This window comes from Pteropus vampyrus, unplaced genomic scaffold (assembly GCF_000151845.1).
Source record: "Pteropus vampyrus isolate Shadow unplaced genomic scaffold, Pvam_2.0 Scaffold136, whole genome shotgun sequence".
NCBI lineage: Eukaryota > Metazoa > Chordata > Mammalia > Chiroptera > Pteropodidae > Pteropus > Pteropus vampyrus.
This window is the reverse complement of record NW_011888917.1, coordinates 3,302,651-3,315,151: the sequence shown is the minus strand read 5'-3', so window position 1 is coordinate 3,315,151 and position 12,501 is coordinate 3,302,651. Positions and strand designations below refer to the sequence as shown.

The following is a 12,501-nucleotide window of genomic DNA, read 5'->3' as shown; positions in this document are numbered from 1 at the left end:
TAGACTCTCAGCTTCTTGGAGCAGGGACCCTGTGATAGTCCCAACACACCTAGCAGAGTGCCTAGTATATAACAAAGGCTAATAATTACATATTGAACTGAATCTTAATGAAATGTATTTGAGGTATCTGAAAATGGTAGTTCCCTTGACGGAAATGAGACCCTATTGCTTATGGTTATTAAAATTTTTTGGTGATAACATGACCAGAATTTAGACTTTCACCAGTATTGGTTCCTGGTCCCAGGCTTAATGGCTATTTCTGTAGTTGGCCATTATAGTGATTAAGTCACCTGATGGGCCTTATTATGTCCACTCAGCTTCTCTTACATATAAAATCTGATACCTTCAGGTACAGGACAGAATGTGCGTTTTTTATTGGTCTGCTTTGCCCACTCACTGATGGCATCTTTTCTTTTGCTAAGGTTTATTGTTATTTTAGACACAGTCTGCCTAATATAACATGTTTAATTTACATCACTAAACCAGTTTTATGCGGGGTAAAATTGAAGGAGAGATTTTCTTATTTGGGTTCTTGGGGGAATACATAGGGACTCCTCTGCCCACCCCACATGCACATCACACCACCTCCACAAGCACCACCATCAATCCCAATTCTGATCCTGCCTTGATTTCCCACATTTTTCTTGCATGCCTGGTAGGCTAGAGGGTAGTCACATTTCATGCTTCAGGGCATAACCTGTTTGTGAGAGGGTCAGGAAGGACCCCTTCACTCCCCTGTAGAATTGTTTGGTTGGCCAGGTGAACTAATTGGGGTGAGGGGTTGCTAAATTCCTGTGAAGCATCAGGCATTTGCAGCTTCAAGATGCTAGGGAGTGAACTTGCAGGAGCACTGGTCCAATCTTCTATGCAGCTTCACACAATCACTGCGGAGTGTATGTTTTCAGTTTTCCCTCAGTTCCCCACTGCCATCTTTGTCCTTTGACATCAGAAAGTACATCTCCTTCTTTATACAGAAGAGAATCTTAGTGCTGGAAAGGTATTTAGAAATTACCTAGTTTGATCTTCTGACTTTACAGAGCATAATATTTCTGTTCTAAATTGTTAAGTGACTTGGTCAAGAGCATATTAGGAGCTAGTGGCAGGACTGAGATTAGAACCTGGGTCTTATGGCTTCAATCAGATATTCTTTCCACTACATGAAAACTAAAATCTGCTGTACACATGTCGGTCATGCTCAACTACACCAGTGGTTCTGAAATTTAAGCATTCATTTGAATCACCCAGAGAGATGGTTAAAATACAGATTGGTAGGCTCCACCTCCAAGGGCTTCTGATTTAGTAGCAGGTCTGGCATGGAGGTGATAATTTCATTTCTATTGAGTTCTCAGGTGATGCTGATGCTACTGGGCCAGGGACCATAGCTGAGATAAGTACCACTGAGATACACTAAAGTTGTTTAATGGAACAAATATTTTCCTTTCTTCCCTCATGAATTTGTTCAGCCCTTTATTCACTTATTCATTAAATATAAACTGAACGCCAACCATGTGCCTGGTATTTGGTACTAAAGATGGGAAGCATGAAGATAACAAAAGCACAGTCCTCTTCTTAAGGAGTTCACAATCAGTGGAGAGGGACAGATACATAAATGAACATTTGCTTTTAAGTGCAGTGATAGAAGTCTATACATAGTATAATGTTTGTACAGCTCTAAAAGTAATGACATGGAGACTTTGGGGGAAGACTTCATCAGAGAAGCTGGAGAAGGACAAGTGAGATTTTTCCAGATGGAGGAGGGACGAAAGGATATTATACACTAAAGGAATAGCATGTGTAAAGCCATAGAGAATGGCATTTTTAGGGAGAGTTGTCTAAGTAAAGAGTGGCAGGAACATGGGGTGTGTGGAACAGAAGTCACGAAATAGAAGAAGATAAAGATAGAAAGATATGGAGAGTAAACTAATGAAAGGCATTTCATATCCTGCCAAGGAGTCTGGAGTTCATCTTGTGTGCAGCAGGGATATTAAATGGTTTTAAGTTGGGCCACGGTTTATGGTTACTTTGACTGTAGTTTGGAGGGCAAATAAGAGGAATTTCCAAGAACAATGAGAAATTAAGTTTCTATTATAGTAATCTACATAAAAAATGAGGAGAGTTGATCCAAAACAATAGAATAAGAATGGACAGGAAAGAGCATTAAAGTTGTTTTTTTTTTTAATTCGAAGGTCTAATTGGCTTTATTAAGCGATTTATGAATTGGGCATCAATCTACCAACAACACTGTGGGAGTTGTACAAAATGGAAACATTTTATAGATAGAAGGGTGGGGCAAAGGAGCTATTAATAAAAGAAAAGAAAGAATTATTTTTGGGCCAGGACACCTTTTCTTTGGGGAGCAAAAGAAGGGGAAGTGTTTTTATCATTCAGATTGCTTCTTCCTTCTGTGGGGGATGGAGGAGGCCCACAGTGACAGATTATTGGTGCTTGACCAGAAAACTCCAGACTGGTTGATTAAGATTACATTTCTGGGAGAGGCTAAAATTGCAATTAGATCGGGTTTTAAATATTGGTTTGATATCATGGGCTTTTAGCATAAATGACACCATTTTGGGCCTTTTTTTTCTAATAGCTTCATCTCCTCCATCTCCCGCATATTAGCTCTGTCATTTATAAGCTTTGTCTTAGGTTGGCATACCTGTAAGCAGACATTGATCAGGATTCTTTTCTTTCATCTCCCCAACCCCTCTCCTTAGGCAATCATCAGCTTGTTCTCTATATCTATGGATTTGTTTCTGTTTTGTTTTTTATTTTTTTATTTGTTTTTTTAGATTCTGTATATGTGAGATCACACGATATTTGTCTTTCTCTGTCTGACTTATTTCACTTAACATAAAAACCTCTGGGTCCATCCACATTGTCGCTAATGGCAAGATTACATTCTTTTTTATTGCTGAATAATATTCCTCTGTGTGTGTATGTATACCATATGTTCTTTAATCATTCATCTATTGATGGACATCTAGGTTTCCTCCACATCTTGGCTATTACTAATAATGCTGCAATGAACATAAGGGTGCATATATCTTTTCAAATTCTTGTTTTTGTTTTTTTCAATAAATACACAGAGGTGAAATTTCTAGATTCTACTTTGAATTTTTTTTAGGAATCTCCATACTGTTTTCCATAGTGGCTGCTAATTTACAATCCCACCAACAGTACACGAGGGTTCCCTTTTCTCCACATACTATTTTTTGATCTTTTGATGATAGCCATTCTGACAAGTGTGAGGTGATATCTCATTGTGGTTTTAATTTGCATTTCCCAGATGATTAGTGATGTTGAGCATCTTTTACATTGTTGGTCATCTGTATGTCCTCTTAGGAGAAATGTCTACTCAGGTCCTCTGTCCATTTTTTAATTGGACCGTTTTTTTTTTTTTTTTTTTGGTGTTAAGTTATATGTGTTCTTCATATATTTTGGATATTAACCCTTTATTATTTATATAATAATAACCAGGACTTGTTAACAGATTATAAGTAAAGAATGAGAGTAAAAAGATAATATATATATTTTTTTATCTTGGCCAGCTGATGAGATGAAAATGCTACAAACAGAGATAGGAAATAGAGGAGGGAAAGTAGATTGGAGGGAGATAAGTTTATTTGAGACAACTTGGGTCTCTGCTGAGTATAGACAGACAGCTAGGTTCCCTACTGTGGCTGGCAAATGGATTCTGAGGTTCAGGAAAATGGTCTGAGGTCAGAAGAAAGATTGGGATAAAGTCATGGAAGGGTATGAGCCTTCTTAGGGAGATGAGACGTTCTTGTTCTGGATTAATATGTAAATTTCTGTCAGAATGATAAGTGATATAACCTCAATTATAAAGAATAAGAAACCCAAGAGATTAATGATACATGTTAAACTACATGTATCACTCAAGGAAAAAATAGAAAATCAGAATAAAAAATTTCTAATTTTGATACCTGAACATTTTGAGAAGGGATGCTAAGAAAATGACTGTAGTAATGTGAATTCCCAATTTCCGATTAGCGCTCTTCCCCAAGCCACTACTGGTTCATCACTTGAGGCTTTGGAAAATTCTTACCTGGTCAGTTATCTCATATGTAAAATAGGGTTACTGAGAGGATTAAACAGTTCCTGCAAATCACTTACCATAATGCTTGGCACATATAAGGATGCTGTAGTTTTTGTAAATATTTATCAGTGGAACAATGTTGCTAGGAAACAGAAAATAAAAACTACCCAAGAAAACCAGTAAAAGAACAAGTGAAAACAGTAACTGTAAAGACAAATGTTATTCAGATGTCCCCTCACTGCTACTTCCTGAATACCCAGAATGGGGATATGTGTTAGATCTGGTATGCCATCAACTATGACTAGGATTCTGCAAAAACACTCCTTGTATTAGTTTTCTACTGGTGTAACAAATTACTATAAACTTGGCAATTTAACACAAATTTATTATCTCAAAGTTTCACAGCATGACAAGATACTCTGCTTAGGGTCTCACTGAGCTGAAACCAAGGTATTGGCTGGGGCTGCAGTTCTTGGTTCTCACAGGGCCCTCTTCCAAGCTCATGGGTTGCTGGAAGAATTCACTTTCTTGCTGTTGTCCTGTTTCCCTTTTAGCAGTTGGCTGGTGATCATTCTCAATAACTCCAAGCTGCCTGCAGTTCCTAATCACAGTGGCTCTCATAAGGAGATTCACAAAGGATGTTTGCTTTCTTCCAGGCCTGCAATAGACTTCTAAGACATTGAATCCCCCTCTTGCTTCTAATCTCTTGACTTATTCTGTTTCTGACCCCTAGAGGAAGATTTAATGGGCTCAGGTAATTAGCCCATCTGGACATTAAGTACATCTGCAAAATTCCTTCACAGCGGTACCTAGAATGGTGCTTGATTAACTGGGAGAAAGTTCGTGTACACTAGGGGTCTGGGCATTTGGGGGACCATTTTAAAATCCTGCCTACCACATTTCTGAAGTACGTGCAAATTCAGCCACAGGACTAAGCAGTGATTTTTAGTGGCATTGCTGCATTTAACATTTGCCCTTTGGGCTGTTTCTCTGCACTTCATTTACATTTGAATGACAAGTTGCTGAATATCTCAAAGACTGAGAGACATGCACTTAGAAGAGTGACATATTTTCTCCCCATGCTCTTAGGATATAACTGAATGATATGTAATTCAAAATGTAGGTCTTTCACCTTCGATTCTGTGCCCCTAACACCTATATAATCATTGGGTCAAAGCAAGGTTTTATCTGTCATTTTTTAAAAAATGTAGTTTTTCAACTCAAAATTGCTTGCTATTCCTGACTTCAAGATTTGTGAAGTGTCTGTTTGATCAATGTAGGCCCAGCAATAAATCAGTTGAGGCCAAGGCTGGTTTGAGGGGGTACTGGAACATATGCTTGCCCTGAACATATATTTAAGAGCAATATGTTTTATGCTGTCAAATCAACTGGCTTCATTCAAGAGGCCCCTAATTCAGACACAGCTAGGCTGAGAAACCAGTAATAAAAAGGAGTGAGGAGCAAATGCTGAACTGAGGGTGGAGGTGAAGTATAAATTTTGGATGAGATGCTTAACCTCCAGAACCACCAGCAACAGCTGTCTCCGCAATTGGTCTTGGTCAGGTGAAGTTCCAGAACTTTTTAGATTGAGACAACGGCTGTCTCAGCAATTGGCCTATGGAAAAAGAGACCCTTTACCTCTCCCCACCAACACAGAGCAAGATCCTGAGGACCAATCTATACTTGGGTCCTTAATATATTCAGGCATAGTTAGTTGGTCCCAGGATTCCAGACTTGTCAATACAATACACAAGAGAAACAAGAGATGGGATAATGATTTTCTTGATCATCTTGAGATATCTACATATTTTGCAAAGCGTGAGCTAATAAGTATCTTGGATATCATGAAAAATGTCAATGGTATGTTACAAGGAAAACTGTTAAGTACATTTTACTGTTTTGTACTTTTTCTCCTCTACCATTTTGCTAAAGGTAATTATGAGTCTTTATAAACTCATTTCCATGCTGTTTAAAGAGATTCTAAAACCCATAAATCATAATTAAGCTGTTGTTCTTACATTACTAATAATCCATTGATTCTTGAGCCTGTTTATCCTGCTCACCCCACTTCATCTCCAACAAAAGGGAAAAAAAATAAGGGCACTAAGTGCACTTCCTGCACTGTGGGGCTAAGGCGATACCTTTTTTTTTCTCTGAAGATAAGACTCATTCCTCAAACAAATCAGATCTTTGACTTAGCATTGGCAGAAATCAAATTTTGGAATACATTTCAAAAGAAAAACAACTTTTAACTACAAATTCTTATTTTGGGGAGGTGGGAGGGGTGGTTATTCCCACTTAACTGCCTATAGACATGATAGGACAATATTTTGCTCACATATAGTTAAAAGGCCCCAAGTTAGGAAGAATCAAATATAGTGAGCTGGCAAGTTTACTTGGAAAAAGCTCTCATTTGCTTACAGTACAAATTCTGAGAAAGATGTTAAAATTATATTACAGCCTGTAAGTTTAAGAGTTTTTCTATTTATCCAGTAAATCAAACCAAGATCAGTAAGTTAGATCTGTACTTTTGGTTTAACCCAAGAAAGTTTTCAGACTCCAGCTATCCATCAGTAGAATGACTTGCCTTTCAAAGCAAAAGTAACTTGACTTCATCATATTTTAGGGGATGAATGATCACATATCACAGGCTCTCAGGGAAGTACCCTGGTTAGGGTCTATGGGCCCTTCCAACTTAAAACTTCTATATTCATTAACATAACCGAATTGTACATTTCACATAAATACCTTGCTATCGATGTCTTTCTTCTCAATTGCATGTAGAGTACCACCCATACCATGAACTGATGTAGACAATGCAAGTATCTTTCTGTAATTTGTGAGGCACTTCTACATACTAGAAAAAGTAACAGCCCTAAAGGTACCCGCTCAATATATCATTTAAAAATTACATATGTGGTTGGCAGCTGACTTTAAAGATTATCTTTCTGCTCTAAAAAACAGCTACATATAACTTTAGAGAAGCCATGTATAGCAGAAAAAGAAGGTAGGAAAGACTTCTCTTAGACATGAAATGCATTCAAGTTCTTATCCAATAAGCATCTCAATTTCATCACAGAAACATTTCTAGTACTTGTGGGAAAAAGAATATTTCTTTTTTAGCAATTACAAATAGTACTGAATTTCTATCAAATATTTTGCCATGTCCATCTTTTATTATTAGTTTTATCTAATTGTTTCATAAATATAATTCTTACCTCTTTGGTACCATCCTAGTTCTGAAAGACTAGTTTAGTCCCAGCTCCATCACTGACTAGCTGAATGACTGCAGGCAAATCACCGCAAGACTGTTTTTCAAGGTTCACTAACCACCAATGAAATCGCCACCAGAGTAGCTGTGAAACTCATAAGGTGATGGATCTGATAGTGCCTTGGGAGGTATGACTGGTACACAGACATAGTTTTATATAATTCTGCATACTGCATGTTGCCTATCCAAGGTTAGGCTGATAAGTAGGTATTGACCCAATTATGGGTTAAATAAAAAGAACTATTTTAAATAACAATTAAGTTCATTTTCCCATTTGGTTTATCATTTCCTTTTTTAAAATATTTTTTAAATGTATTGGGGTGACATTGGTTAATGAAATTATATTAGTTTCAAGTGTACAATTCTATAACACATTATCTGTATATTGCATCATTTCCTTTAAAAAAAAATTATTATACTCTCTGTCCTCAGATAAGACAAAGAACCTGTTTTCTTCTGAGGAATTTATTGATTCTTGTGGAGCCCAAGAAGGTGGCCACAAGCTCTCATGGTCAAAAAATGACAACCAATGTTTTGTCTTTTCAGTCTTGTAGTATCCGCAGAACCGAAGTATGTCAGTGTCCATATGTCTGTCCAGAACATCCATAACCCCCATGTTTGCTCTGTGTCACGGGGACAGGAACAGATGATGATAAATTCACTGGTGGTACTTTCACCCTGCGCGGAAGGCCTTCCCTCTGGGGTCTGACAGGATGACTATACCCCAACAAGCAATGCCTAGGAAAAAAAACAACAGTACCTTATGTGTATGTTGAATTTTATTTACCAGGTGCTTGCATATATATCAGCTTATTTAACCCTCACTCCTAAAAAATATGTTACTGTTTTCTTATAGAAGAATAAAGCTAAGGGAAAAAAAAAGTTTAAAAAATCCTGTTACCTCTCTAAGCTACAAAGGAACTTAAAGAGAATTGATGTGGACAATCTAGTTATAAAGGTAAGAGATCTGAAAACCTAAAATTCTATTCATCCAATTGGTTTGAATAGCTAAAACAATCACTACATTTTACTTGAAGACATCTTGACAATCACTAAGAACTGCTACAGATAAGAGCTGTGGGCCACAATACCCAGTGGTATACCTAGTGGGCTCTGAACCCGACTACAATCTGACTTTAAAAGCCCAAGTTCCTAAATTAAAGTTAAGTGCCCTCTCTCAGGCTTTCTCTAGGATTGGGCTGTAAAATAAAATAAAAAAATAAAATAAAAAATTAAAAAAAAAAGGCTTTGGTGCCAGATAAACCTAGGATCAAATGCTAGATCCTAGATGTCTAACCTTGAACAGGATACTTCTTCCGTTTCTTATTTGCTTCAGCAATAAAATGGGACTATTATCTTTAATAGCTATTGGTAGCATTAAAAAGACTGAGGCTGATACTAGTCTTAAGAAATATTGTGATTAAAAGAAAACAAAACAAAAAAAAACTGCGTCCAAACTTCTTCTCAACACGCCGGCATCTTGTTTGGGGTGGCTCCCGCCAGATGGCCAGCCCGAGCACCCTGCAACCCCTCCCACGTGGCTGCTTCCCGCTTCTCCCTCTCCCAGTCCTCCCCGAAGCGCCAAGCCCGGACTCTCACTGATGCCGATGACCATCTGCATAACAGTCCCTGGATTCGGGGGGTACCCCAGCTTCAAGGGCTTCCGCGCCACCCAGTACACGTACCCGCCCGCCCCTATCAGCCCCGACCCGGAGAGCACGCGACAGCTCCAGCAGTTATTAACTACAGGGGTTTGTTCTGGAGAGGTCGGTGCTCCGGGTGCAGCGAGGGGCGCGGGGCTGGCGGAAGGAGCGGGCTCAAGAGGCTGGGTCAGGGAAGAACCCATGTTCGGGAACTCCGCCACAGTTGTAGGAGTCTTCGGAATCGAACTGACGTAAAAGATGCGGCCGGAAAGCAGAGCGCCGGCGCGCTGAGCCGGAAGCAGCCTGAGGGCCGCTGGGAAATGTAGTTACTACTTGTTTCTGAAGGGGAAATGGTGGAAGCGGGGTTGCAGTATTGGATTTATGTGGTTAGAATATTGGCCGTGCCAGAGGCCAACATTTTTCCTGCAGTCCTTGAAAGAATACTGACTTAGCCAACTCCTTAAATGCCTCAGCTGTCAGTCTCCTTACAGGAAAAGTCTGGGTTTCTAAGTATCCTGCCTAGCATAAAATGTAAGACCTTGGGCATATCACTTCACCTGTGTGGAGACATGTGACCCAAAAGAGTTGACTTTTATATATGCTTAATTATATGTTGAATGCTTTGTTAAGCGATTATCTATATTATGCCATTTAATCTCCCCGAGCCAACGTCTTATCAGTTTCCCAATATATGACAAAACTGGTTAAGTGACATAGCCATTGTTGAAACCAGAGTCTGTGAAAAGAGTCTACCTGTACATATTGTGAAGGGACTACACAACTACAATCAAGATATTAAAAATGAGTTTGCATTACCTAGATAAATACTTTCGATTTCTCTTCAGCTTTTTGCTTAACGTCATGATCTCAATTTTTTCAAACCACTGGTATTGTTTGTACTTTGAGAGCTCTGGAGAAAATTCAGCTCAAAATCAGGCTAATGGATTTGAAGAGTTAATATAGGATCTGCTCTTAGAGGTTTACATTCTTATCATCCCTTAAGCATGGACTCTTAATTCTGATTTCTTCTTTGCAATTCAACTTCTCTATCACCCATTCCCAACTCGTTTCACCTTTCATTTCCTTTGGGCAGAATTGGGTATATATTTCTTGCGCTGGGTTGTTCTCAGAGGATTACGGGTAAGAAAGAAAGGCATTTAGAGTTCAGAGGTTGTTTCTGTTAGAGGAGATAGGTAAAAATAGGATTAACTCCAGGTTTGAAACTTTCTCCTTTAGAATGGCTTTAAAAAATAACATGGTAAAAATATAAATTCACTATTTCATGTTCTAAAATGAGATGTGATTTTGAGAAGGCTAAAAAAAAGAGAGACAAAAATAAAGATATGGATTAACAGGAGAGAATAAAGTAATAAATTAGTGAGAATACTGGGTTGGCCTGATGCTTAATTTCAAAGACCCTCCCCATTTCATATCTCTCTCTCTCTCTCTCTCTCTCTCTCTCTCCTCTCTCACATACACACACACACACACTCACACACACACACACACACACACACACACACACACACACACACCCCCATATATAGTAGAAAGACAAAGGTTTGGGAAATCTGGATTCTATTCCTGGCTCTGTCACTATGAGTCAGCCATATAACACAGACAACATTTTTATTCTCTCTGGCCAGTAGTTATCACATGTTTGAGATAAGATTTAGAATAGGTGTTATCTAACATTTCTTTCTTAACTTGAAAATTCTGTTATTTATTAGGAATCTCTGTTCAGATAGCATTGTGCTAAGAGTCATACCAAATGAATTCAGCAGTATTTCACTTAGAGATTCATAATTTATGGCTACTTCTTTCTGCTATACCTGTTAAAAACCATTTCTGCAGTACATGCAATTTTTCCTTATTTATGTGAAAAAATATCATTTAGCAGTGGTTACCAAACATTTTGATTATACACCTCTATGAATAAAAAAGGTTGAGCACACGATGGCAGTTATGCATGCCTATTTGTTATTTATAAATTAATATTAACATTCTTTATATATTATAAGAATAAGATAAAATAATATAAATTGATTTAATATTTTTTCACATCCCATTTTCTGGAATTGTGCAACTCCATGGACACCATGGTTATTTGACATGTGATTTTACTCATTTATATTTTATCTAAAGGCTTACCTTTTTTAATGTGCTTTTCACAGTTAAGAATGTCTGGGGAGGACATCTTTAATTCTTCAAACAAATACTATTAAAATGCCCATAACATGATTTCCAAATAACAGGCAAGATTTTATTTTAACCATTGTTTTTTAAAAGTAACATGATAAAAAAAGATGTATTCTCTTATGATTTCCTCAAATGAATAATTTTAAGCTTTTTTGTTATTGTGCTATCCCTCCAAAATGCAATAGCAGCTTCTATAGAACCCACATTTTAGAACTGCACATAGCACATGTTGAAATTGAGATGTATTGATATAACTTTGATTGGAAAATTATTAGAAAAGATATCGAGATAAATTAAATAGTAGAGTCTGAGGGTAAGCGTAGAGGCCAATGACAGCAAGCAAAACTGTAAATGGAGGAAGACGTGCATTTTGCCGGAGGTTAATAGGAAGAGAAGGTTGAAATTGAACTTTACCTTATTATCTCTATTGTATTTCTTTCTTTTACTACTTATTATCTCTGTAGTTCATTTTGGCACTTATGACTTATATAAGGCCTTATGACCTCTTCAAATAATTTATGAATTTTAAAAATGCAAAAGTATAAAAAGTATATGCTAAAAAGTGTCCTTCATACTCTTCTCCTCCAGCCACCCAGTTCCCCTTCCCTAACATAGCCAGTCTTATCAGTTTCTTATGTGTCTTTTTAGAGATGTCTGTGTATATGTGTATATTCTTTCGTCTAGCAATTTAAGAGATCACTCCATATCAGTCAGTATGTAAAGAGTTTCTTCATGTTTTTGCATGGTTCTGTAGTATTCCATTGTATGAATGTACTATACTGCATTCAACTGGCCTCATCGATGGACATTAGTAGACATTATGGCTGCTTCCACTCTTTTGCTATTACAAAGAATGCCACAATAAATAACCTTGTGCATACATCATATCATAAGCATACAATTATATCTTAGAATATATTTCTAAGAGGGTATTTATTAACTTGATGTACATGACCAATTGCTCTTCACAGAAGCTGTAACAATTTATGCTCTCACAAACAAGTCTGAGAAAACCTGTTTCCTCATCCTTGTTTCTCTAAAATTCAATTACTGAAATTTTGCCAATCTTAGAGATGAAAATGGTTTAATTTTCTTTTTCTTTTCCTCTCTCTTTTTTTAAATTAAGTTTATTGGGGTAACATTGGTTAATACAATTATATAATTTTCAGGTGTACATTATAATTTAACATTTCTATATTCTATTGTGTGTTCACCACCCAAAGTCCAGTTTCCTTCAGCTACCATATATTTGACCCCCTTTACCCCATCTACCTCCCTTTCCTTATTGTGAGTGAGCTTCTTAACATATAAGAGCAATTCATATTTCCTTT

The 12,501-nt window shown here is 37.4% G+C and overlaps 1 protein-coding gene and 1 long non-coding RNA gene across 2 annotated transcripts; both read right to left on the bottom strand.

Annotated features, from left to right (window-relative positions):
* Positions 1-4,421: 4,421 nt before the first annotated feature.
* Positions 4,422-7,675, bottom strand: LOC111744503. The gene is made up of 2 exons (XR_002782186.1): positions 7,276-7,675; positions 4,422-5,672 (listed from the first exon to the last, which is right to left on the bottom strand). It is a non-coding gene; the product is annotated as an uncharacterized LOC111744503 (long non-coding RNA).
* A 100-nt stretch (positions 7,676-7,775) lies between these two features.
* On the bottom strand, positions 7,776-9,241 carry DMAC1 (distal membrane arm assembly complex 1). Its single transcript, XM_011367714.2, has 2 exons — positions 8,928-9,241; positions 7,776-8,066 (listed from the first exon to the last, which is right to left on the bottom strand). The coding sequence occupies exons 1-2, from the start codon at positions 9,172-9,174 to the stop codon at positions 8,002-8,004; spliced, it is 312 nt and encodes a 103-aa protein (XP_011366016.1). The 5' UTR covers positions 9,175-9,241; the 3' UTR covers positions 7,776-8,001.
* Between the last annotated feature and the right edge of the window lie 3,260 nt (positions 9,242-12,501).